Raw genomic sequence first — 26,381 nt, forward strand, 5'->3', positions numbered from 1 at the left:
TATGTGTGTGTGTGTGTGTGTGTATGTATGTATGTATGTATGTATGTACGTACGTACGTACCTATCTAGCTAGCTAGCGATTAACCCTTTATCTGCCATCTGCATTGCAGATAGATAGCAAGATCTGATTGAGTGCTAAATAGGTACAGTGTTAGAGGTTTTCTTCTAAGATTTTAACAGTTTTTATTTTTTAGACTTAAGTCTTTAATTCACCTGGAATTTATTTTTGTTTAAATTATATGAAATAGTGTTCTGATTTTATTTCTTCTGTCTCTACACTAACCATTATAGGATCCACTGTCCACGTAGGGCAGTTGTGTATTTGAAATGGGACTGGTCTGAATTGAAATGGGCCGCAAGTTTAAAATATACACCAGATTTCCAAGACCTAATGACGAAAAGAATGTAAAATGTCTCATTAATAACTTTTATATTGATTACATGTTGAGATCATAATATTTTGGATATACTGTATTACCTAAAATATTAAAATTTACTTCATACATTTCTTTTTTTACTCTTTTTAACATGGCTCAGAGAAAAATGTTAATTACATACACAGCTTACATTATATTTCTATTTCATAGCACTATTCCAGATTATTGGTCGTGCCAGAACTATTTTTTAAACATTTTTGTTCTTTTTCACTTATCTTTTATCGGCCTCACGAGAGGTATATCTATTTTATAGCTGATCGTAGACATCTGTCTGATTCATCACTTCCCATCATGTCTTGACTAGCCCTTTTACATTTGGAGAAATTATTCATCAGAACTCAAATTCCCAGCCTCCCTTAACATTAGGATGTATGTATTTGACCTTCGTGGGATGAATAGGGAATCAAGTTCTACATGGAGTTTCCACTTCCCTGGGTCCAGGTGGCACAGGCAGTGAGTTTTGATGGTGGCAGCCTCAACAGTGGTTTCAAGGTCAAGGTCATGGCACTGGGGGGTGGTGACAGCAGTGGCAGCATCTTCATCTGTCAGCATTGGGTGTGGTTCCAGGCACTGCTTACCCTTGAGTCTGGCTTTTTAACCCTCACAACGATATTGTGAGCTTCTCAGTATCTCTTCAGAAAACTTGCTGGCTGCATAATCATCAGAATCAACTTCTATTGCAATGTAGAACTCAATATAGAATCCCGACTGGCCGACTGGGGTGTTTTTCCTCAAAGAAAAGGATTAGTTTTTCTTACTATTTTTAAAAAATACCTTCTATCTTAATGAGCTCTCTCTTCTTACCCTTTTCCCCCCAGCTTATTTTCTTGTTCTTTTTCTATTTCTCAAGGAGACTATTGTCTTAGCCTGGCTTCTCCAGAAAACGGAGCCTGTGTCAAAAGTTTACATGCTAACGCTTCACTGGGTTTCTGAAGCAACAGGAAGCGTGAGACAGGGAGGAGGGAGGAGAGCAAAGGTAGCTCCGTGCATTACTGAGAGGCTCACAGTTTTTGTAACCAGTGTGGCTAATTGCTCCAGCTCACAGTACATCTTCAGAGACGTTGCAGGAACTACTCTGTCTTGGAGCATCCCTCAGGAGGAGAAGGTGAGAAGAACTTATCCATTGGGTCCTTCCTGTCCCCCATCTCCTGTGGCTCAAAGTCTGTCCCACAAGGCATTAACCTGACCCATCCAGGTAGTATTACCTGGGCTCTGCAGAAGCCAGAGCCTCCTGGACCAATCTGACCACTGCATACAGTGGTCTGTCTCTCTCTCCCTTTCTGTCCACCAGCTGGAGCTCTGCTGACCCAGATGGACAAAGACTGCTGGGCTGCCCATGACTCAAGAGTCTGACCCTGCCGTCGATCCCCAGCAGCTGAGCACATACCCCAGGGAGCCGGCAAAGGAAAACACCAACATCCCTACAGGGTCCTAGAAACAAGAAAGAAAGGGAACAGGCATGGAACGAAGAACAGCAAGTACAAACTAGAGGAGAAGGAAGACAATCTGAACAGAAACTGGTGATGAAAACAACACCCCAAGGAGCCGCAGACACAGTGTGATGCGCTCACACTCACACTCACACACACACACATCCATGTTCTGGAAGGAAGGGGAGAGTCTCATATTCAGACTAAAAATGTCAGGAGATAAATCAAAAGAGAGGACGGTTACAGTTGAAACCTGACCTGGAATACCAAATGGAGAAATAAAGCACAAGTCGAAAATTCCAAAGACAGAAACGATCAGGGGAAATAAAAGAGGTTTAGGGGAAAGACGTGAGCAACCACATACTTGCATGTTTGAATTATTCAATATTGGAATTACTGGAAAAAGGGAAATGCATAAAATGGAGGAAGTGGAAGACAGGCAATACCAAAACAAAACAATGGAGGAAATTTTCCCTGAAATTTTTCCAATAAAGACTTGCCCAAGATCTGAAGGGTTCACTGACTTCCAAACAGAGCTCACAAAAAATAATACTCACCTTTAGGCATGGACTGAAAAAATGAATTCCAAGTATAAATATCAAGCTTACCAGCCTCCAGAGAGGGGGAAGAAGTAACTTACAAAGAAAATCAATCAGTTTGTCACTGGATTTCTCATTTGCAATACTGGAAGCAAACAATGGTGTGATAATATCTACGGACTCCTGAGGGGAAAAAAGGAGTCTTAAGGGAAAGACTAATAATAACATGGGACTTTAAGTTACTGCAGGATCTCAGCCTGGCATTGGGGAGGGGCAGGTGGCGATGGAGAGTAAAAGCATTTAAATCTCTTTGCGGGGTGGGGAGCATGGAGATGTGAAAGTATTATAATGGGTCATCTTTTTTTTTTTTTTTCCCCAGCGTGGGCAGAGGTAATTACGTTTGTTTGTTTGTTTGTTTTAATGGAGGTACTGGGGGTTGAACCCAGACCTCGGGTTTACTAAGCAGGCACTCTACCACTGAGCTATATCCCTTCACCCTGCGTCATCTTAACATGGAGAAATGGATGGTATTTTTCATATAATGGAAGTTTATATCATTATGATCATGTATTCTCTCTGAAGACCAACAAGAAAGGGTCATCGCTCTAGAACACCAAAATCTAAAAGAACAACAGGTAATAAATGGCTGTGTTCTCAAGCCAGCAAAAACAGGAAAAAGGAAAGAAATAGCCAAGTAAAATAAGTAGTAAGCCCAAATTAAAATGGAAGGAATAAGGTAACTATATTCATTTTTACCCTAATCGCAAATGGGCTGAATTGTCCTATTAAAACCCAGAGTGCGCTAAATAGGATTAGAGAACAAAACGCAGGTACACGCTATTGTCAGGAATACTCTATCAGCCAAAAGTGAGCGTAAGGGAAACCTGAATGACCGTGGTTCACTAAACATATGAGAAATTTGTTTTTCCCCTGTGAACAAGAGGTAGGTAGGGAGGTGATGCAGAGCTGGGGGGGCTGCTCAGAAATGCTCTCCTCTCGTCTGTCCATTCTAGATTCCTCTCAACCTTGGCCTCTCTGCTGGAATCGGTGGCTTACTGGTGGCGTGACCCCCAATCCTCATTCCTAAGGGACCCGAGGCCTTCCAGGTCACTATGCCATTGTCAGCGTGAGGCCATGATGGATGTTCATGTCCATTTGCCATCAAAATTGGTCAACTCCCCCATACACCAAGCTCAGGCTTCTTCCTCCTCTGTCATAAGGGACCCACCTCCCACCCCATTCAGCCATAGGTTTAAGCCAGGGGACAGGCAACAGGCGGCTGAAGTGGGGGTCAGAGTGGCTTGCTCATGTAGCTTACTTGTGCCTCGGGCCTTCCTCTGTCCAATCTTGTATGTACCACTCCCATCCCGGTGTGTTGCCGGGCCCACAGGATCTTACGACTTGGTTGATCGGACAGAATCCAAGTCATTGCGGGTGTTCTGGCTGCATGGACATTTGCTCTTCCGTGATCAGCTGCTCCATCCCTACTTGGGCCAAGCAGCATGCCAGGAGCTATTTATGGAAAGGTGTGTAATTCCTTGCTACAGACGGCATGGCCTGGCTCCAGAACCCCAGGGGCCTGGGCTGTGATTTCCCTACTGAAATTTGCCATAAACTCCACTCACTGTCTTTTCCCACCACCAGTATCTGCAATCCCCAGGGCCTGAAAGGTCCTATGGTTTAAGCTTTAGGGCCACCTACATTGCAGCTTGGACCCGGTACAGAGCTCTTGCCAGCTCTGGGCCCCTCACAAAGACGGCAGCCTTTCATTGCACCCAGTATTTGGATCAGTGTAGCATTCCAGGTTTGGAATATTCTGCCTCCAAAACCCAAAGAAGGCTCCCAGCATGACGCCTCCTTCTTTGTGGTGGGAAATGAAAGATGCAATAGTCTTTCTCATACCCTGGAGGGGTGTTCCAGCATGCTTCAGAACACTGGAACCCTAAAAATTTTACATATTTGGCAGGTCCTGCATCTTTTTCTTTTTTCAGAGTAACTTTAAAATTTTCTTATATTATTGAGTTACAGTCAGTTTACATTGTGTCAATTTCCAGTGTAGAGCACAATTTTTCAGTTATACATGAACATACATATATTCATTGTCACATTCTTTTTCACTGTGAGCTACCATAAGATCTATATATTTTCCTGTGCTATACAGTATAATCTTGATTATCTATTCTATATATATCTGTTAGTATCTACAAATTTCGAACTCCCAGTCTGTCCCTTCCCACCCTCCTCCCCCTTGGTAACCACAAGTTTGTATTCTATGTCTATGAGTCTGTTTCTGTTTTGTATTATGTTCATTTGTCTTTTTCTTTTCTTTATTTTTAGATTCCACAAAAGTGATCTCATATGGTATTTTTCTTTCTCTTTCTGGCTTACTTCACTTAGAATGACATTCTCCAGGGACATCCATGTTGCTGCAAATGGCGTTATGTTGTTTTTTATGGCTGAATAGTATTCCATTGTATAAATATACCACATCTTCTTTATCCAGTCATCTGTCAATGGATATTTAGGCTGATTCCATGTCTTGGCTATTGTAAATAGTGCTGCTATGAATACTGGGGTGCAGGTGTCTTTTTGAAGTAGGGCTCCTTCTGGATATATGCCCAGGAGTGGGATTCCTGGGTCATATGGTAAGTCTACTCCTAGACTTTTGAGGAATCTCCATACTGTTAGGTCCTGCATATTTGAAGAGTTTATCTCACACTGTCTGGAGTGCTTGTGTCTTCCTAAGACCTCCACATTCTAGCCACTTCACCCAGTCCAATTAGCATATGGCATCAACTGAGGGACCAGTGTGATGTTCTGTGGATGTCCAGCTGGTCCAGGACTCTTCAGGCTACATCACAAAAGAGAGCTACTATTTACAACAGCCAAAACATGGAGACAACTTAAATGTCCATCAACAGATGACTGGATAAAGAAGCTGGGGTGTATTTATACAATGGAATACTACTTGGCCATAAAAAAGAATAAAACAATGCCATTTGCAGCAATGTGGATGGACCTAGAGACCATCATTCTAAGTGAAGTGAGCCAGAAAAAGAAAAATACCACATGATATCACTTATATGTGGAATCTAAAAAGAAAGACACAAGTGAATTTACTTCCAAAACAGAAACAGACTCACAGACATAGAAAACAAACTTATGGTTACAGCGGGGGAAGGGAGTAGGAAGGGAAAAAAAGGGTGTTCGAGATTTGCAGTTACGAACTACCATATATAAAACAGATAAACAACAAGTTTAAACTGTATAGCACAGGCAACTACATTAAATGTCTTGTAGTAACCTATAATGAAAAAATATGAAAAGGAATATGTGTATATACATCAGACATTGTGCTGTACAGAAATTGACACAATATTGTAAACAGACTGTACTTCAATTTAAAAAAAACAAAAGAGCTGAAGAGCCAACATAACCAGCGCAAGACTACATGCATACTGTTGCCCCCTCCACCTGCGTATGAACTGCCTCTGATCCTCTCTTTTTCTGATAGCGACGGAAAAGAACACATTCACCAGATCAGTGGCTGCAAGACATGTACGAGACTGTGCTCTGGGGAAAACCCACATCTGGCACAGCAGCTGCACGGAGGCTGCTGTTGGGCTGAGGTCGCTGTAGTCCATTGTCATCCTCCAGGATATGCCTGGCTTTTGCAGCGGCCAGACTGATGAATTAAACATGATGTAACGGGACTACCGCCTCCGCATCACTTGGGTTTTTAAGGGTGGCACAAGTGTCTGCCATTCCTCCAGGGATGTGATATTTGTTTGATTTACTCTCTTGGCTGAGTGAAGGAGGGGGCTGTTTCAGAAGTTCCCACTGGCCCTCCTCACTACAAAAGCCCTTACCCCATAGGCCAGCGGATCCATGTGGGAGTTGGGCCAGTTACCTCTAAGTCTATTCCAGGCGGGGCTGGGGAATGACCACAGGGCTGGCCAGCGGGCTTAGTGGGCTCACTGCCATCCACACTTGGGCCAGGATTTTATTTATTTCCTGCCCCCTATATGCCCTCAGTTTAACAGGGAGGTCATGATGATGCTTCTGGTCTCTGGGTATCAGTGACAACTCAGACCTCGTGCCAATGGCTCTTATAATGTTTGCATGTCCACCTTTCCTTCTTGGCATACGGTTATCTGTCATGGCCTTGCAGAGTCCTTCAAGGGGTCCTGCCTCCCCTTCACTCGATGTGTTCGGAATCCTAAAACTGGCTCAGGTCTGGAAACTGAGTGAGGGAGTGTGATTTTTTGAGGACTGGCCTACCACCTGATCAGGAAAGCTAAATTATGAAAAATAAGTTTCTTAGCACAGAAGAGACATAGCATCACACATTCCTATGTGCAATAGGCATAGGAAAAGGACTAGGAGGAAACAGAGTAAACTTTTGGCCATACTTACCTCCCAGTGGTGGTACTGTGGATGGTTTTAATTTTCTTTGTGTTTTTCTGTGTATTTCATATTTTTGTACCACAGCAGATGTACTCCTCCTTGCCAGAGACCACATGTGGGTATGTGTGTTTTCTCTGCTCTAGGGAGAGGCTGCAAAAAATCATCTTGGTGTAGCTGTTAAGTGGTTGGCAGCTCTCTATTCTCCAAAGGCTGGGTGTGGGCATGTGGCATCACTGAAGAAGTCTCCCGAGGAAAGACTCCTTTTGAATCATTGAAGGTGGCCTCTCCCAGAGGAGGGGGGAAGGGGCCACACTGTCTGGGGAAAGGGGCTTTAACCAGCCCCTTTGTCCTAAAGGGGAACATACACTTGCCATACAAGACAGTAATTTTGCTCCTAGGTATTTACTCAACAGAAATGAACACCTATGTCTACATCAAGACTTGTACATGAAGCCTCATAGCAGCTTTGTTCAGTTTGTATAGCCTCAAACTGGACACAACCCAAATATCCATTAACAAGTGAATGAATCAACAAATTGTGGCATATCCTTACAATGGACTACTACTGAGCCATAAAAAGAACAGACCATCAGTGTACCCAATAACATGGATGAACCTCAAAATAATGATGTTAAGTGAAAGAAGTCAGAAAAGAGAGTGCATAGTGTTTGATTCCATCTATATAAGACTCCCTAAAAATGCAAAGTAATCTGTAGTGACACAAAGCAGATCAGAGATTGCTTGGGGATGTAGGGGTGGGAAACAGGAGGGAGGGAGCATGAAGGTGTATGGGAAAGTTGTGGGGATGATTAGAACAGAATTTAAGTTTCACAGGGGTAAGGGGACATTCTGAGCAATGAGGAAGTGAGGAACTACTGAGGTTGGACGGCATCATGGAATTCCCCAAATTCCAGGAGAAAGAACTGTCCTACATATCTCTAACTTCAGGTGTGGGGCAATGATGGCATCTTCTCTTGGCTCATCTCCTCTTTTTTCCAGTGTTTCTCAACCTTTATTTTTTAAGTTATAGCTCCTCCAAAAAGACTTTTTAGGTATTTTTTCCTAATTGTCCTCCCCATAAAAATTTAATGCCACAGATATATTGCATATCTGTTTATGTACTATGGTCCTCTGAGGGCCACAAACCATTATAATATCTAAGTTTTTTTCAGGCTCCAAGAACCAATTTCCACCCCTTTGGGGGCAATATTGCCCCTGTTGAGAATGTATGCCTATTCCTTTAAGAAAAAAATTAAAGCAGGCAGGGAAAAAGCAGTATTACAATTTAAATGATCTGATTTGTTTCTTTGACAGAAATGCAGCAACACACATAACTGTGAAAAATGTCTCCCCAGCACTATGCATTAATGTGGGTTAATGAAAACGGGCGGCTGAAATGAGGAGAGGGGGGTTTGGAAGGCAGCCTGCTTTCAGCCAGAGCAGAGAAGCGGTGGAGTCTTTCATGTGCGACTAGAGCCCTCTGCTGGCCATTTCGGGAACATACCCCAGTAAATTAAGCGTAGCCCACTCATTTACCTGTTTTCTCAGCATACATAGGCGTGGGTTTGATAACCAAGGCTCAGCAAGATTTAACAACCAAGTCAGAACGGCACAGCAGCAAGTGGCAAAACTGGCATTCCAAGTCAGGTTTGTCCAAATCCAAAGCCCATAATTTCCTCCTTATTTGAGGTTGAGGTCACTTATTCACCTGTAGCTGTTCAATTGCTCCAGCATCAATTGTTGAAAAGTCTGTCCTTCCTTCATTGCATTTCTCCTGCGTCTTTGTAAAAATCAGTTGGGCATGTTTATGTGTGTCTATTTCTGGGTTCTCCACTATGTTCCATTGATATATATATGCCTATCCATCCACTGATACCACAGTTTTGATTATTGTAACTATATTGTAAATCTTCAAATCAGTAGACAGATCTTTCCATTTTATTCTTATTTTCAAAAATTGTTTTAGCTACTATAGTTCCTTTCTCTTTCCATTTAAAGTTTAGAATAATCTTGCTTATATCTACAAAAACATTCTTGTTGGGATTTTGATAGGAACTGCATTAAACCTTTATATCAATACAGGGAGAATTGGCATCTTTACTGTGCTGGGTTTTCCAATCCATGAACAAGGTCTGTTTACCCACTTTTAAAGATCCTCTTCAATCAGCATTTTGTAGTTCTTGGCATGCAGGTTTGATATATTTCGTTAGGTTTACACCTAACTATATAAGTTTTTGAGCAATTAAAAATGATATTATATTTTAAATTTTGGTGCCCTTGTGTTCATTGCTGGCATATAGAAATACAATTGAATTTGGTATGTTTACCTTGTATCCTATGACCCTATTGAAGTTACTTATTAGTTCTAGGTTTTTCTGGTTTCGATTTTTTTTTTTGTTTTGCAGATTCCTTGGGATTTTCTACTTGGACAATCATGTCATTGTAAACAAGGACACTTTTATTCTTTTCTGATCTGTATGCTTTTTATTTCCTTTCCTTCCCCTATTGCAGTGGCTAGAACTTCCAGCACAATGTTGAATAAGAGTGGTGAAAGCAGTTATCATTGTCTTGTTCCTGATTCCGGGGGTGGGGGGGGAGCGTCCAGTCTTTCGCCATTACGTACAATGTTAGCTATAGTTTTTTATAGATGCTCTTTATCAAATTCCCCTCTATTTCTATTTTTCTGAGAGTTTTGTTGTAAATTTCAAATACATTTTTGTCAAATACTTTTTATTCATTGGTTTATATAATGGGCTATTTCTTTTTTAGTTTGTTAATATGGTAGATTGCATCCCTGTAATAAACTCCATGGTATAAAATTCTTTTCATATATTCATATGTCTTTTCATATAATTAATACATACTTCTATTCGCTGATATTTTGTTAAGGATTTGCACATCTAATTTTCACAAGGAATACTGGTCTGTATTTTTCCTTTTTTTTGTACCCTATTTAAAATTTTGGGGGGAGCCGGTATCAGTGAATACTTACTTCATAAGTTTAACAGGAAAGTGTTTTCTCCTCTTGATTTTCTAGAACAAAGTGTGTAGAACTGGTATTATTTCTGCTTTAAACATTTGGTAGAATTCTCTAGTGAGACCATCTGGGCCTGGAGATTTCCTTTTTAGGGGTTTTAAAACTGTAAATTAAATTTCTTTAATTCTATTTCATATTGGATGAGTTGTAATGGTTTGTATTTTTGGAGAAATTGGTCTATTTAACCTAAATTGTCAAATTTCTGCATATAAAGTTGTTCACAGATCCTCCTATTATCATTTTGATGTCTTCAGGGTCTGTCGTGATATGCTCCATTTCATAACTGATATTAGCAATTTATGTCTTATCTTTCTATTAGTCTTTTTAGAGGCTTTTCCAACATGCCACACCGCCTAAACTCCAGAAGTACATTTTAGTAACCATCTTTGAATTCTTCAGAGCACTCAGCCTGATGACATGCCCTTAACTGACCTCAGGAAATCAATGTTGAATTACAATTGATTCCTGCCTTATACTCCTGGGTATCTTGGTGTTTCTTTGGAGTTTGAGGCCAAACTGCATTCCTGCATCTTCAGAATGGCTCATGGTCTCTCCAGCCTTTTTGTTGTTGTTGTTGCTGTTCTTAGCGGCGCTGGTTGGAGTTTGCCAGAAGCTAGCTTTGAGATTTCAGGGGCAGGCAGGTACCATCAAACAGATATTGGTTACTTGGGTGAAAGTTCCATCTAAAGTAAATTTGTGCTTAGACCCCAGATACTGATGCCACATGAATACACCAGATCTCGTGTGTTAGGAGACTCCAGAAATAAAAACCTAACGAGAGGACACACACTGAAATGAGACTTCTTACTAATATCTGGGAAGCGGCAGAAGGGCCTCAGACATGGAGCTGGGGCAGAAGCTTACACTTTAGTGGATTAAAAAAATATATATATATATACTTTTGCCCAATCCTTATCTTTCAAATTTCCTTTGTCACCTGGTTGTAGATCCTTTTTTTTTTTGCAAACCACACATAGTTGGATTTAGTTTTTTAACCAACCATTAATCTACCTCTTCTCTGATGTGTGAATTCAACCTGTTCACAATCTGCAATAATTTTGATTATTTTTTCATTTTTATTTATGTTTACTGTACTTTGATTTTGTTTCTTTTTCACTTTCTTTACTTTTTATATCTTCATCAATGTTCCCTTTATTATTTCTTTCTTAAATTAGGAGACATTTTTACTAGGAAACAAAGGGGAAAATACAATCATGAAAATCAAGAAGGCTAGGCCCAAATGACTAGTGGTGTGGATACCTGAAAAAGTCATTACAGAGGTTTTGGATACAGAAGAACAGATGAAAGAAAAAAAACTTAATTTTTACACCAAAACACTACTTTTGCTAACATTATAATGCAAGTATTTCAACCTGTTTCTTGAATATTTTATAAACAGAAATGCATGTTTATATATGCATATATATAATGCAAAAATAATAAGGAATACTTGTACACTCATGACCCATCTAAAAAACACAAGACTTCCTCTCTCTCTTTCCCCCTAAATGTAAGCCTCTTCTTCCTTCACAGATGGAATTACTATCTTAGATTTTGTGTTAATCACCCACTGGCTTTCCTTCGTACTTTTACTGCCTATGTATGTATCCTTAAACAATGTATGCCAAATTCTGTTTTTGAGTTTTATATACATGCAATAGCATGGTATTTGTATTTTTCCTTTTTCGCTCAACATTATTTAAGATAATAATCTTAATGTGCTTATCTGAGGTTCATTTTCACTGGTGTATATTATCCCCACTGTATAACCACACCAACATTTATTTATCTGGTCCACTGTCAATGGACATTTGTTACTTTCTCTTTTTTCTCAACTGTCATTACAAAAACTTGCAATGTTGCAATGACCCTCCTTGTACATGTCTGTGGGTGCGGGTGTTTCTCGAGGGCGGTGTTCTTCTGTGATGGAGCGACTGGCATCCTGGAGGAGCCCCTTCCTCCTGTCCTCTCACGGACACAGTGCAGGATACTGGGTCTCTTTGGCCATCTCACATGCTAAACGCCTCTAGCACCCTCAATCACAGTGACAACCAAATCATCCCAGTATTTCCAAAGCCCTTTAGAATGCCCAACTGGGAACTCTCATTTTAGGGTATGTATCTTGAGGTACAACTGTTGAGGTGCAGGTTATGTTACTGTTTAATTTTCACTTTGAATGTATACTGTTTGGTGCAACCACTATGGAAAACAGTATAGAGTTCCTTACAAAACTAAAAATAGGCTTACCATATGATCCAGCAATCCCACTCCTGGGCACATATCAGGAGGGCACTCTAATTTGAAAAGTTACGTACACCCCAATGTTCATAGCAGCATTATTTACAATAGCCAAGACATGGAAGCAACCTAAATTTCCATTGACAGATGACTGGATAAAGAAGATGTAGTATATATATATATATATACACACACACACACACACAATGGAATACTACTCAGCCATAAAAAGAGTGAAATAATGTCATTTGCAGCAACATGGATGGAGCTAGAGATGATCATACTAAGTGAAGTAAGTCAGAAAGAGAAAGACAAATACCATAGATATCACTTATATGTGGCATCTAAAAAATGAAAAAAATGAACTTATTTACAAAACAGAAAGAGACTCACAGACATAGAAAACAAACTTATGGTTACCAAGAGGGAAAGTCGGGGGGAGGATAAATTGGGAGTTCTGGATTTGCAGACACTACTATACATAAAATAGATAAAGAACAAGGTCCTACTGTAAAGCACAGGAAACTATTTTGTAATAACCCATAATGGAAAAGAATATTAAAGAAATATATTTATCTATACCTGAATCACTATGCTGTACCAGAAATACGATGTTATCAGTTGCATATACTTCAATTAAAAGAATGTTTACTGTCTTGCTGAGATTTAGAGACAGAGTGGTTTCCCTGTGTAAATCTGACATACATGGAGTTCATGTTATACAGCACACTCATGTGCTACATGCCTATCCATAGCCCAGACACCCCCACAAGGCTTCACATACATATTTAATGGTGGTGTGCCAATGACTCACCCTGTTTGACAAAAGATCCACATTTCACATTCTCTTCAGGACAGAATATTTTATTATCTTGTGATAAGTTTGGTATCACATCTGAAATGCGATTTCTCTTTACACAAGATTTTTATCTACATCCTTAAAAGAATACCTTTCCCTTCCACATCTCTGAACACTTCTTGAAGGCTTTCACACGATCAAAGCATTTATAGAGTCTCACTCCGATGTTGCTTCTCTAATCGCAGTTAGCTACACCCTACTAATAAAGACTTCCCCACGTGCGTTGACACTTAGCGGCTTGGCCCTGCGATTTCACTGCTGTTTACAGGGCACGACTGGGAGACGATGGCTTCTGCACGTGGAGCGTGCCGATGTGGGTTTTCTTCGCGTGCGTTTCCCTTTGAAGTTTGGTGAGGGCTGAGCTCTGGCTGAAGGTTTTTCTACATTCATGACATTCATAGGGTTTTTCCCCTGTGTGAATTCTCCGATGTTTTGTGAGGGCTGACTTTTCATAGAAGGTTTTCTCACATTTGGGACATTGGTAGGGTTTCTCTCCTGTGTGAGTTCTCTGATGGACAAGGTTGGATTTCACACAGAAACACCTCCAGCGCTCATCACATTTATAGGGTTTGTCTCCTGTGTGGGTCCTTTGATGCTGAGTAAGGTTTGACTTCACACAGAAGGTCTTCCTACATTCGCTACATTTATACGGCTTCTCTCCCGTGTGAGTTCTCTGATGTACCGTGAGGGCTGACTTTTGGCAGAAGGACTTGCCACACTCACTACATTCATAGGGCTTTCCTCCTGCGTGAGTTCTCTGGTGTTCAGTGAGGATGGACTTCACAATGAAGGACCTTCCACATTCACTACCTTCGTAGGGCTTCTTCCCTGTGTGCGCGCTCTGATGTCGAGCGAGGTCGTTTCTCATGGAAGCGTTCCGCGCATTTATTACAGTTGTAGGTTTTCTTCCCACTGTGAACTCTCTGATACCGAGGGAGGTGTGACTTCTCAGTGAAGACCCTCCCACTCTCACAAGACTCATCATCTTGTTCCCCCGACTGCGTTCTCTGATGCTGAGTGAGTTTCAACTTCTCGTGGGAGGATTTCTCACACTTACTACCTTTAAAGCTTTTCTCGCTCATGTTAATGCTCTGATTTAGAGTCGGGTGGGACTCCTTCTTTACGGCCCCCTCACTATCATTGCACTCTCTGGGGTCTTCCACTGTGTGAATTCCCTGATGTTGGGTCAGGCATGAGTTTTCAGGGAAGGATTTCCCACATTTGTTGCAGTCATGAATTTTCTCTCCTGTGCGGGTCTGCCCACTTTGCATGCAGGGTGACTTCTGCAAGGCTCCCTCACTTTGGTTATACTCCTCTGGTTTCCCTCCTGTGTGCAGTCTCTGATGCTGACTACAGTTTGACTTCTTGCTAAAGGATTTCCCCAATTTACAGCATTCACGGTGAGCTCTCTGATGTACATGTTTTGAATTCATGCATGAGGATTTCCCATTTTTACTGGATTTGTGTGGCTTCCTTTCCCCTAAGGGCTCTTGGACAAGCACTGAGCTTTAACTTTTAGAGGAAGGCTCGTCTACATTTGTTACTTTGAGAGGGTTCCTCTCCTGTGTGAGCTCTCTTACATATAACAAAGGCTGTCTTTCTGTGAAAGGCTTTCCTACCATTATTACATTCAAGAAGTTGCTCCAAAGCTGAATTCTGATGTTGAATAAACTCCTCAATTGTCTGTGGGATTTCTTCTTTTGATCACTTTCACAGGACTTGTTCCTCGTATGAACTTTCTCATGTATAATATCAAGGAATCCACATCCACTGAAATCATCAGTGTTCTTTCTCACATGGCTCCTATTATTAATAGTCAATTCAGAAACATTTTTCAAGTTTGTTACAGATGAGTCACCTTTGTGGGATATTTTTCTTGAGGGCCCTGAGTTTGTGACCAAAATAAACGTTTCTCTGAAGGTCTTACTTCTCTCCTTAGTCAATGTTTTGTTGTTGATGAATAAAGTTTGCCTCAAATACTGGTCCTCATGTTCTTGGCTTATCTATTTCATGTTACTGGTTCCCTGGACTTCTAGAAATATGAAAAATTAATATACATGATAAATCTTGACACATTCATTAAGGAATAGGTTTGTACACAAGTGCCCCAAGTTGAATTGATTCTTAGGTTTCAAATAGGCTTCTAGGATGAAAGAACTCCTAAGCAAACATTCATCCTCCTCTTCTGGTTTGATACATGAAAATCAGAACAAAAACACATATCGTGGTAGAAAAAGAGAGAGAAAGCTGAAGAATGGGGCAAAGATAAGGGACACTGAGTAGGAGACAAGGAAGACTGAAGGGTGATCCAGGGAAGGGTCAGAGCAAAGTTTAGGTTTGGAGGCAGATCAGAGACTTAGAACTTTATCCTCCTCTACCCCCAGAGCTTAATTACTGCAGTGAGTTCCTGACCACACTCCATATGCTTCCAATCTCTTCGTCCTCTTTTCCATTCTGTATACAAACTCCCAATTACATTTATGAAATCACTAACTTCCTCTGATCTAAATGTCAGCCCCATAGATCAGGCCCCATCTCTTCATATAGTTGTGGTATGGGAAAACAATGTCCAAGAGAGTGTCAAAGTATAGGAGAGGTTAAGCCATGCTTGCAGTGGGATCCAGAGTAGAATTCAGTCCTACTAGGGCTATAAGGCTTTGCCTTGAGTGAACTCTCTGGCATCATCAGTTCCTTTCTCCTCACTGAATCCCCTCTCATCCCACAGACTTCCCTGCTGCTCCCTGATTACACCAAGCACACTCCTGTCTCAGAGACTCGGCACCTACTGTCTCCTGGATCTGGAATCGCTCAGGCACCCCATGGCTCACCCCATCCCTTCATTCAAGACTCCATGCCACTATTTCTACTCAATGAGCCCTTTTCCTGAGTATTCTTCCCAAAACAGACCTCCCTGGCAGTCTCTATTCCCTTCCTCTGACTTTAATTGTTCAGAAGGCTGACTACTACCAGAAATGTTACATATTTATTTGCCATTTGGATCTGTTAATAGGAGCAGAGACTTTGCTTTTGTGTCTCCTGTGCTTAGAACATGACTGGCAGATAGCAGGTGCTTAGAAAACATTTACTGTATAAAATAACGCATCAGTAATTGCATATTTATAGAGGGTTCAGCACAGGAGGGAAGGTAAAGGACAGCCATTATTGAACAGAGAGAAAACCAGAGAAATAAAGGTCTAAGATGAGGAAAGCAGCAATTGGATTCTATAAAAACCAAGCAAATCTCTCTCTATAGAAGTCAAACAGAAAACATAGAACATTTGCATATAAGAGTGATATTTGGAGGTTTGATATCCTAAGGTGTGGTAGTCACCTGTCTTTGGTCACTTCTCAAAGTCTGGAGCCTCTAAAAGAGATTCCTAAAACACATTTTAAAGATACCAACCCCTGAACCAGCCACTTTGGATCCACTTTGCACCGGCTGCCTTCTGTCTAACCTCATTAACTCACTTGGGTGGCTCGAACTTGGGAGTTTTCCTTCTAATGTCCACAGTTCCTCTCCTTGCTCCAACTTCAATATCAGCTCAGGTTTGGTAACACAGTGACCTGTTGTGAGACATGACATGGGACTTGACAAAGCTGCTTGGGGTTCAAGTCCTTTGAAGAATCAGAAGAGAGGTGCTTTAGAAGCTGCACAATGATGGGGGCCCCATCACCCTCATCAAAGAAGACCCTTTCATGAGGGAGGTGAGAATACAATATCCTTTCAGTTCCCTCAAAGGCCTTTGAATCCAAAATCTCAAGCCTAAAACTCACAACACGCTACAGTGACTTGGTTCCTAAGATGCAAAAATGCATGCATGCTGTTGGGAGTTGCATGGGAAGTGGTGCTTACGCAGGGACACCAGATACTGGCAGTTGTCCAGCATCACATCCCTGTACAGGAGCCTCTGCGCAGGGTCCAGCAGCTGCCACTCCTTCTGGGTGAAGTCCACAGATACATCCTCAAACAACACCCATCCCTGTAACAGCCCAAGGCTGCTCAGTCTGCAGTGCTCAAGACCAGACTGCGTGGGAAAAAAGAATGGGTACTGATGCTACGGTGTTCGCTATAGGGAGTTTACCAGAAAATGTTATAAAGGTTGTCTACCGCGTATCTTCCTTCATGTTACACAGACATACCTTGGAGATATTGCAGGTCTGGTTCTAGACTACCGCAATTAAGTGAGTCACGTAAATTTTTTGGTTTCCTAGTGCATATAAAAGTTACATTTATGCTATATTGTAGTCTAGAAAGTGTGCAATAGCATTAGGTCTAAAAAAACAATGTTACATGACTTGATTTTAAAAATACTTTATTGCTAAAAAAATGCTAAACTTCAGCAAGTTGTAATCTTTTTGCTGGTGGAGGGTCTTGCCTCAATGTTGATGGCTGCTAACTAATCATAGTGATGGTTGATAAAGGTTGAGGGGGTGGAAATTTCTTAAAATAAGACAACAATAAATTTTACCACATTGATTGTTTTTCCTTTCATGAATGATATCTCTGTTAGCGTGCAATGTTGTTTGATAGCATTTTACCCACAGTAGGACTTCTTTCAAAACTGGAGTCAATCTTCCCAAATCCTACTGCTGCTTTAGCAACTAAGTTTGTGTCATATTCCAAATCCTTCGTTGTCACGTCAGCAATCTTTACAGCATCTTCACCAGAAGGAGAGTCCATATCAAGGAAACACTTTCTTTGCTCATCTGTGAGAAGTAGCTCCTCATCTGTGACAGTTTTCTCATGAGATTGCAGCAATTCAGTCACATCTTCAGGCTCCACTTCTAATTTTAGTTCTCTTGCTATCTCTACCACATCTGCACCTACTGCCTCTATGGAAGTCTTAAACCCCTCCAAGTCATCCATGAAGGTGGGAATCAACTTCTCCTAAACTCTTGTGAATGTTGATATTTTGACTTCTTCCTGTGAATCACAAATGGCCTTCATGGCATCTAGAATGGTGACTCCTTTTCAGAAGATTTTCAATTTACTTCACCCAGATCCATCACAGGAATGCCTATCTGTGGCAGCTGTAGCCTTATGAAAGGTGTTGCTTAAAAAATAAGACTTGAAAGTCAGAATTACTGCTTGATCCACAGGCTGCAGGATGGATGCTGTGTTAAAGGCACGAAAATGACAGGAATCTTGTCCATCTCCATCTGAGCTCCTGGGTGACCAGGTGCATTGTCAACGAGCAGCAATATTTTGAAAGGAATTTTTTTCTTTTTCTGAGCAGTGGGTCTCAACAGTCGGCTTAAAATATTCAGGAAACCACGTGGTAAGCAGATGTGCTGTCATTCAGGTTTTATTGTTCCACTGACAGAGCACAGCCAGAGTAGACTTAGCATCATTCTTAAGGACCCTAGGATTTTTGAAACAGTAAATGAGCACTGGCTTCAACTTCAAGTCACCAGCTCCATTAGCTCCTATCAAGAGAGTCAGTCTGTCCTTTGAATCTTTGAAGCCAGGCACTGACTTCTCTCTAGCTATGAGAGTCCTGGAAGGCACCCTCTTCCAATACAAGGCTGTTTAATCTACACTAAAAATCTGCTTAGTGTGGTCACCTGCGTTAACTATCGTAGCTGGATAACCTGCTGCAGCTTCTACATTCCTTGCACTTTGATGGAATGGAGACAGCATCTTTCCTTAAACCTCATGAACCAACCTCTGCCAGCTTCAAACTTTTTTCCTGCAGCTTCCTCACCTCTCTCAGCCTTCAGAGAATTGAAGAGAGTTAGGGCCTTTCTCTAGATGAAGCTTTGGTTTGAGGGAGTGTGGTGGCTGGTTTGATCCTCTACCCAGACCCACTAACGCCTTCTCTGTATCAGCAATACGGATGTTTTTTTCTTTCTTATCATTTGTGTGCTCGCTGGAGCAGCACATTTAATTTCCTTCAAGAACTCTTCCTTTACACTCACAACTTGGCTAATTATGTGGTGCAAGAGGCCCAGCTTTCAGCCTGTCCCAGCTTTTGCTAGATCTTCCTCACTGGCTTTCATCATTTCTAGTTTTTTATTTAAAATGAGAAATGTGCAACTTTTCTTTTCACTTGAACCCTTAGAAGCCACTGTAGTATTATTAAGTGGCTTAATTTCAATGGTGTTGTGTGTCAGGGAATGGGAGGGGGGTCCAAGGAGAGGGAGAGAGATGGGGGAACAGCCAGTTGGTGGAGCAGTCAGATCACACATGACATTTATGGGTTAAGTTTGCCATCTTACATGGGTGCAGTTCGTGGCACCCCCAAAACAATTGTAACAGTAACATCAAAGATCACCGATCGCCACAAAAAATACAATAATGAAAAAGCTTGAAATATCGTGAGAATTACCAAAGTCTGACACCGAGACATGAAGTGAGCAAACGCTGTTGGACAAATGGCACCGACAGACTTGCTGGATGCAGGGTAGCCACAAACCTTCGATTTGTTAAAAAAAAAAAAAAGCAGTATTTGCAAAACTCAATAGAGCAAAGTCCAATAAAATGAGTATGCTTGTACTCTGCTGGAGAAACAGAAATTGTAACAGAAATACTCTGCCTCTATCTTTAGTTGTTAATTCATAAAACAATTAGAGTTCCCCTACATGCTTAGAGGGGTTCTAGATGTAAAGGATGCTGATGTGAATAAGACACTGGTCCTGTTTTTAAGGAGTTTACAGAATGCTGAGACCTTCCACATGAACATACACACGCACTAATAAATTATGAGAACCAAGCAAAAATGTGTGTACAAGGTAGAGTGAGGTCACCCAGGGACAGGGGGTTAAACCTCTTTGTTTCCTCTGGGTATGCTTCACTGAGGAGATGAAGATTTGACTGCACACCAACAGTGAGTTTCATGTGAACGTGGGGCAACAGTAAAAGCAAAGGCAGCAAAACATTAAAAACACACATTAAATTAAGGGAATTGCAAGTAAGACAGTATAAATGAATAAGGCTCAGGGCTCTGATAAGCCAGAACAGTAGAGGCGTTTAGTGGTCAGACCCAGAGAAATGTTGGGCTTTCTCCTATAGACCGGTGGCCTCTGAATATTGGGTCATCCTGTCAGTAAAAGTACCATGCTCTCTTCTAGGAGATTTATGAAAAACCCAAAACCCTTAAGAGACGGCTTGAAAACAAAATGACCCAGATGACAAAAATGAGCAACACAGAATAAACACTCAGGCAAATGGAAATGATGAAAGAAAAGTAACAGAGCACACACGGCCGATGGAGGAGGGGCATTGATGGTCTAATGGGATTTCTGGGTGGCAGGAACAAAGAGGGTGCAGGGAAGGAAACAATCACAGAAATAGCCAAAAATGTCCCAGAGCAAGTCAGTCTCCATCTCAGCAGGATCCATCCAATATCCAGGCGGGCATTCTGAAAAAAGACAGGTAGCCAGACACGCCGCCTGGTGGAATACCTGAAACCCAAGGATAAAAAAACTTGCAAGAAGGAAAAAATAAAACCAGTTACTGCAAAGGAATGAGAATCAAGCTGCCACATGACTTCTCAGTCTCTCCAAATGCTAGGAGATAATTCATCATCTTTTCTATGATCCTCGGAAGGAAAGAGATTTCAAACCAAAATCTATAACCAGTCGGTCATTCACGGAACGGGGCAGAAAAAAGGCGCTTCCAATATCCGGACTCAGAAGGCATATAACCACATAGTCACTTTGGAAAACACTCCAAGGTCTCTATCAAAACTCAGCAGGATCTGGGAAAGAACACGTAACACAGAGATCATACTGGACACACAGAGAGAGCTACGGGGACCAGTTTCAGATACAGCTAGAGAGGGTGGGTGACTTACAGGCTGGGAGAGGGAAGCGTGCACGGAGGTAACCTGACAGGAAACATTTTTAAAAAGTTATTTATAAAGGGTATGAAGGTAAAGATTGTATGTTTTTGGATGAAGCTTCATGTTGTGTGTTCCCAGTCTGAGAATTCCTGAAGTTTTGGAAGAGGAGATGCTACGGTGATTAATGGTTATATTGAGTCAGGCCATGTCCAGTTCAACAACTAGCCATCTGGAGTCAGGTAATGAAAACCAGCCGCTGAAGACAGGATGGCCGGTCCTCTGGGTGAGCTGGGACTGTCAGAGCTAACGGTCAGCAGAAGGCACCACAAACCCTCTTTCTCCCTAAGTGGGGTTCCCAGATTCAGTAAATAAAAATACAGAGCACCCAGTTAAATTTGAACTTCAGGTAAACATGTTTTTAGTATAAGCATGTCACATGCAAGATAGACTTCATTCTATATGTCCTGTGTCTTGTCTGGCAACCCTAGGCCTAAGAGATCTCCCACTCCAAGTCCCTGGGCTGCTGGGAACACAAGCAGAGGATAATTTACTCCCAACAAAGGGTAGAAAGCTTGCAGTGGACTTGGACTCCAGGTCTCCATGTGGCCAAATTTCTAATGATGTGTCCTTAGAACTACTGCAGTTACCAGCTCTTGAGAAGTTACTTCAGTAAAAAGGGTATAATAAAAGTGCCTAGCTCATAATGCTGTTGTCAGAATTAGACGAGCTAAGCCAGGTAAGGAAGTTAACAGTAACAGTAACAACAAGAAGCCCTAAATTGTAGGTAATATTATAGTTGTTACAATTTTGTCACTTTATCTTCAAACTTGGGACAGCAAAAATAACCAGGAAATGTATATTAGAATTGAAATAATTATTGTTCAAGTAGCTAGAAGATGTGGTGCCATTGTTAACAAAGAATTCCAAAAATTCATAATTATTATGTAAAGAGGAAAGAGAAAATAAAAAAAAATTATTTAGAGGATTTCCACAAAGCCTGAGGTAAGGGAGGCGTGTATCTTATGTGGATGACACTACAGATGAAAACAGTTCCTGAAGTTGGTAGAAAAATCTGTTGACATACGTGGTAAACATATCAAAGGAAACCAATAATACAATCAAGACAAAATGTAGATTTTCAAAAGTACTGGAAGAGGAAAGAAGAAAAGTAAAATAATAATACAGGAAAAGGTTGGGAAGTGAAAAAAATGGAGAAAAACAATCGACAAGAAAGCATGGTTACCCAAAATGTAAAGTAATGCTTAGATTTTACTGAAAAAAACTGAGTAATAAGTGAACAACTTACCTGGGCTGCATTCATTGCCCCCTGCTCCTGGTGAAGTTTGGAGAACTGTGAAGGCAGGGCTGGAGGAAAGAGAAAGAGCAAAGACATCATGAGAAACACGATCTACCTGAAAGGGCCTGGTAGCACCAGCCTAGAAATCCACACACACCAGCTGACACAGAGTCACACATGGGGGAACGTCTCTGACCCTTCAGAAGGGTACGCTGAGGGGACTCTTGCAACCCTGGTTTGTGGAGCTGAGAGAAGCAGGCTTTTCATTGGGGACAATAAATATTTTTTTTTCCTTATTGGTTTCTTTACAATTTATAGCCTTCTTTGATTCAATAGCAGACAAATACAAAACAAGACAAAGTCCAACTAAGAAAGACCTGGTTAAACACATTACAGCACAGCAAGGATGACACACCGTGCTTCTGGCCATTATTAAACTTGTCACATTCTGAAGTTTTTGATGCCTGGGGTTTACGATAAAATGATCCAGTGGAGGAAAGTGGAAGGGGGAAAGTGTACGTGTGTGTGCGGGCTTGTGCGTGTCGGTGCGGGGAGGAGGATATACGCTGGTAACTGCTGAAGCTCTGACAAATATACGGAGTCATTATGTTACTTTCTTTACTACTGTATGTTTTGAATATTTCCATTTTAAAAAGGGTATAAAATGATGCAACAATCGAAGCCTGATACAGAGATTATACTTAACATTTTTAACTCTGTGAAGTTAAAAGAATTAAGAGAGACTTCTGACAAAAGAGATACGTGTGCTTAACGAAGTCTATTTTTTTAAAAAAGGGATTTATTCTCCTTTGGTTCCAGTGCCTCCAAAGGATGTTTCATTAAGAAGTGTGTTTTAACTCTCTGAGACACGGTGGGCAGAACAGTGGCTGGGGAGTCAGGAGGCCTGGATGCTCCTTTTGGTTTTGCCACTAATGAATAATGCAAAGCTAGATTATAATAATGTAGGTGTCATAATATTAGTGATACCAACACTTACTGTGTAACAGGCCTTGTTCTAAGTACTTTACATCTATTATCTCCTTTATTCCTCAAATAGAGCAAGATGTAGGTACTATTATTACTCCCATTTTATAGATGAGGAAGTTGAGGGGAAGAAAGTTAATGTGCTAGAGCTGGGCTTTGAACCCTGGCGGTCTGGCTCCAGAAACCTTGTATTTAACCCTGTGCTAATTACTTCCTCAGTCCCTAAATGAGGCAGGATCACATAACCCCTGAAAACTTCCTGTACCCTTACAAAGGCAGGAAGGGGGTAGGGGCAGGTAGCATATCCCTAAATCCCAGATGTGATGATGGGCAAGGCTCGAGGGCTGTGCAAAATCCCGGAAGAGGGACTGGAGCATTCAGGACACATGGAGGGGCTTCCAGGAGGGGTGGAGGCAGCGTCTCCTCAGGCCTTCCTCCCAGACCTGTTCTCATCAACTGTCCTCAGGATTTCCTCTTCCCACGAAGCCTGCCTCCTGCCCACCATCCTCAGCCCAACTCCCTCTCTCTTGAAAACTGGCCCACACCTCTACAGACCAAAGGTTCCTGACAAGCTCTGGTGTGGTGATGTTATAAACTCAGCTTAGAAGGTTCAGGAACTGCTTCCGAGCAAGCGAATATAGAGCCTGCTTGTTTCTGGGATCTCAGCCCTGCAGCTGTGGGGGGCTGTGTCTGGACCGGGTGGGGATCTCCCAGGTGAGGGTCCTGCTCCTGGTGTCCCTCCTTTCTTCACAAGAGGTGTGTGATTCAAGGAAATCTGTACCTGGCTGGAGCCGGGAAATTCAAACGACTGGAATCTTCAGCCCAGGTCCCAACTCTCTCTAGGAATTCACCATCCTCTACAACCAAAGGTCTCACAGAATGGTCCCCAGCCGGTAGCATCAGTCACTTGGGAACTTGATACACACGCAAATTCTCAGGACTTTTCCCAGACCTCCTGAACCAGAAACTCTGGGGATGGGGCCCAGCAGAGCTACTGGGTTTTAACAAGCCCTCCAGATGTTTTTGATGAACCACTGCCAGAAAATCTGGCTGGGAGTGCAAACTGCTGAGGGCACAGGACAGAGGGACAATGAAGGAAGATTCTAGAAGCCTCAATTATGCATAACCTGAGGACTCTGAACAGATACCAAGAAATCTCCAAGAGCCTCTAGAAAAGATTCCGTCCTGGAACACTCTGGGTTCTTCCTTGTGGCTCTCAGGGACCTGCAACTTTGCTTAGTACTTTGAAGGATGCTGGACAAAACCCAGCATGGGATTTGGAAATAAAACTGTTTGAGGTTTTCAATCTCACCTTCTTCAATTACCAGCCATGAGGTTTCACCTCCTGGTCTTGGTTTTCCTGTCAGTTAAAATGGAGTTGGTAATACTGCCTTTACAAGGGGTCTTTGAGAACAAATAATAATCTTAATAGAGATAACGGCAATTAACATTTCCTAGGTGCTTGGTGAATGCCAGGACCTCTGCTGAGTGCTTACAAGTTACTGTATTCAATCTCCAGAACGACCTTGAGACAGGTTTTTGGAATAATTTCGTTTGATGGGGAAACTGAGTCTCAGAGGCTTATCATTTTGTCAGTGGAGACAGTGGCAGAAGTAGAATCTGGTCTTGGTTCAAGCTCAGGCTCTCAGGCTATACTCAGACCCACAACCTGCTGCTAGCCTGCAGGCACGTAATAAACGTTGTCAGGTGTCGTGGATTTGACTCGATAATGAATGGTTGGCCAGGGAACATGCCAATTTGAGGAGCTTCTGGAAACTGCTCTTTAACATTTGGATGCTTTTTCTCGGGACACTTTATTCTGCCCAAGTAACCCGCGCTTCTCCCTTATCCTCTTTGTGGAACCTGCAGGTCCCGCAGACAAGCTGCTGTCACTTGTCTTTCTTTAGGGACAAAGGCAGACCAGACTCGGAAACAAGTGCTACAGGGTCTCAGCTCGCGTAGGATTCGCCCAAGTTTTTGCTTCCACCAGGTGTGGGCACAAAACCTACCCTAAGCCCAATAAAGCATACCCTTCAAACTAGGTTCTCACCGGTAGCGCACATCCTCCGTGCAGGACCCAGTCACTGAGCAACGCGAAGACCCGGAGGCTCCAGGATTATCTGCCGCCCGAAACCGGAGACAAGGGAGCGGGCGAACAATGAGGAAGAGCTGCACATGCGCAGAAGGAGCTGCGGAGGACCGGGTTGTGGGGCTCTCCCGGTAATCCATCAAATCCAGTACTCCGTTTCCCATAAGCCACGCGTTAGCTTTCTCAGGAAATGTCAGAAAGAGTTCTTGCCTTATTCGGTGAGTTGAATGATTTCTCCACCTCCACCCAAACCTGAATTTCAAAAGTAATACATCGAAACTGTAGATAAAAGGGCAAATAAACATATATCAAAGGGAGATTTGATCAAAGGAGAGCACTCAATCTCCTCTCCCAGGAATGACCATATTAGGTGATATTTTTATTAAAATAGGACCTTAAAAGTTCAAGGTGTTCTTTTGACCTTGTCATTAAACATGTGGTTAATAATTTTCTTATCCTTTTTACCTTTTTTATTTTGAAATTTTTCAAACTTACAGAAAACTTGCAGGAATGATTCATTTAAAATATTTTTAAATTTAATTTTATTTTTATTGAAGTATAGTGGGTTTACAATGATCAAACTCAGGAAAGTGAACACTGATATAACATTATTATCAAATATGTAGACCATATTCAAATTTCATCTATTGTCCCAATAATGATCTTTATAACTTTTTTTTTCTGATCCAGCATCCAATTCAGAGTCATTTGTCACATCCAATTGTCATATCATGTAGACCCCTTTTCATCTTGTTCCTCAGCCTTTTTTGTCTTTTACGACATTGGTAATTTTGAAGACAACAAGACGTATGAAGCGTGTTCCTTTGAGTTTGTCTGATTCCTTACAATTAAATTCAGGTTACACATTTCTCGGCACAACATAAGGGATGTTATATTCTTAGTAAATGATACCAGATTAGTTCCATATACGTGATGTCAGTTTGTCCCATTTTTGGCAATATTAACTTAGATTTCACGACAATGTGCAGGTCAATATGCTTTCACAGCATTTTTTTTTTCCTTAGGCCAATACTAGTAATAGGAAATAAGTTCCATTCACAATAGCATTCAGTATCTAGGACTAGGTTAACAAGATGTGGGCAGAACTTACACACAAGAAAGTATTACATTAAAGACGGGTGACATTAAAAATGTGGAGAGACATGAACAGTCTTCCTAAATGGGGAGACCACATTCTTCAACAAAATTCCAATAAAAAAGTTCAGTAAATTGAGTGATGTAGTTTCTTCCTCTTCTTTTGTTTGTCTTTGGGGTGGGGG

The 26,381-nt window shown here is 41.6% G+C and overlaps 2 protein-coding genes and 1 long non-coding RNA gene across 6 annotated transcripts in view; 1 reads left to right on the top strand and 2 right to left on the bottom strand.

The window, feature by feature from the left end:
- Positions 1 to 763: 763 nt before the first annotated feature.
- On the bottom strand, positions 764 to 25,117 carry LOC140687444 (uncharacterized). Its single transcript, XR_012061776.1, has 3 exons — positions 25,063 to 25,117; positions 22,038 to 22,096; positions 764 to 1,167 (listed from the first exon to the last, which is right to left on the bottom strand). It is a non-coding gene; the product is annotated as an uncharacterized lncRNA (long non-coding RNA).
- Positions 13,062 to 16,458, bottom strand: LOC116284333 (uncharacterized). Its single transcript, XM_072944329.1, is given in 3 exon segments — positions 13,062 to 13,807; positions 13,809 to 14,979; positions 16,416 to 16,458. Coding segments are annotated over 2 exon segments (1,170 nt in total). The 5' UTR covers positions 14,381 to 14,979; positions 16,416 to 16,458; the 3' UTR covers positions 13,062 to 13,209.
- LOC140687442 (uncharacterized) overlaps positions 24,788 to 26,381 on the top strand; it is a 29,073-nt gene continuing 27,479 nt past the window's right edge. For 3 of the 4 annotated variants that reach the window (XR_012061773.1, XM_072944325.1, XM_072944328.1), the window contains exon 1: positions 24,788 to 25,319. The gene's annotated coding sequence lies outside the window, so the exon portion shown is untranslated. The remainder of the gene's footprint in view (positions 25,320 to 26,381) is intronic. The other variant, XM_072944326.1, reaches the window with a different exon arrangement.

The sequence above is a fragment of the Vicugna pacos genome, chromosome 19 (assembly GCF_048564905.1).
Source record: "Vicugna pacos chromosome 19, VicPac4, whole genome shotgun sequence".
Lineage (NCBI taxonomy): Eukaryota > Metazoa > Chordata > Mammalia > Artiodactyla > Camelidae > Vicugna > Vicugna pacos.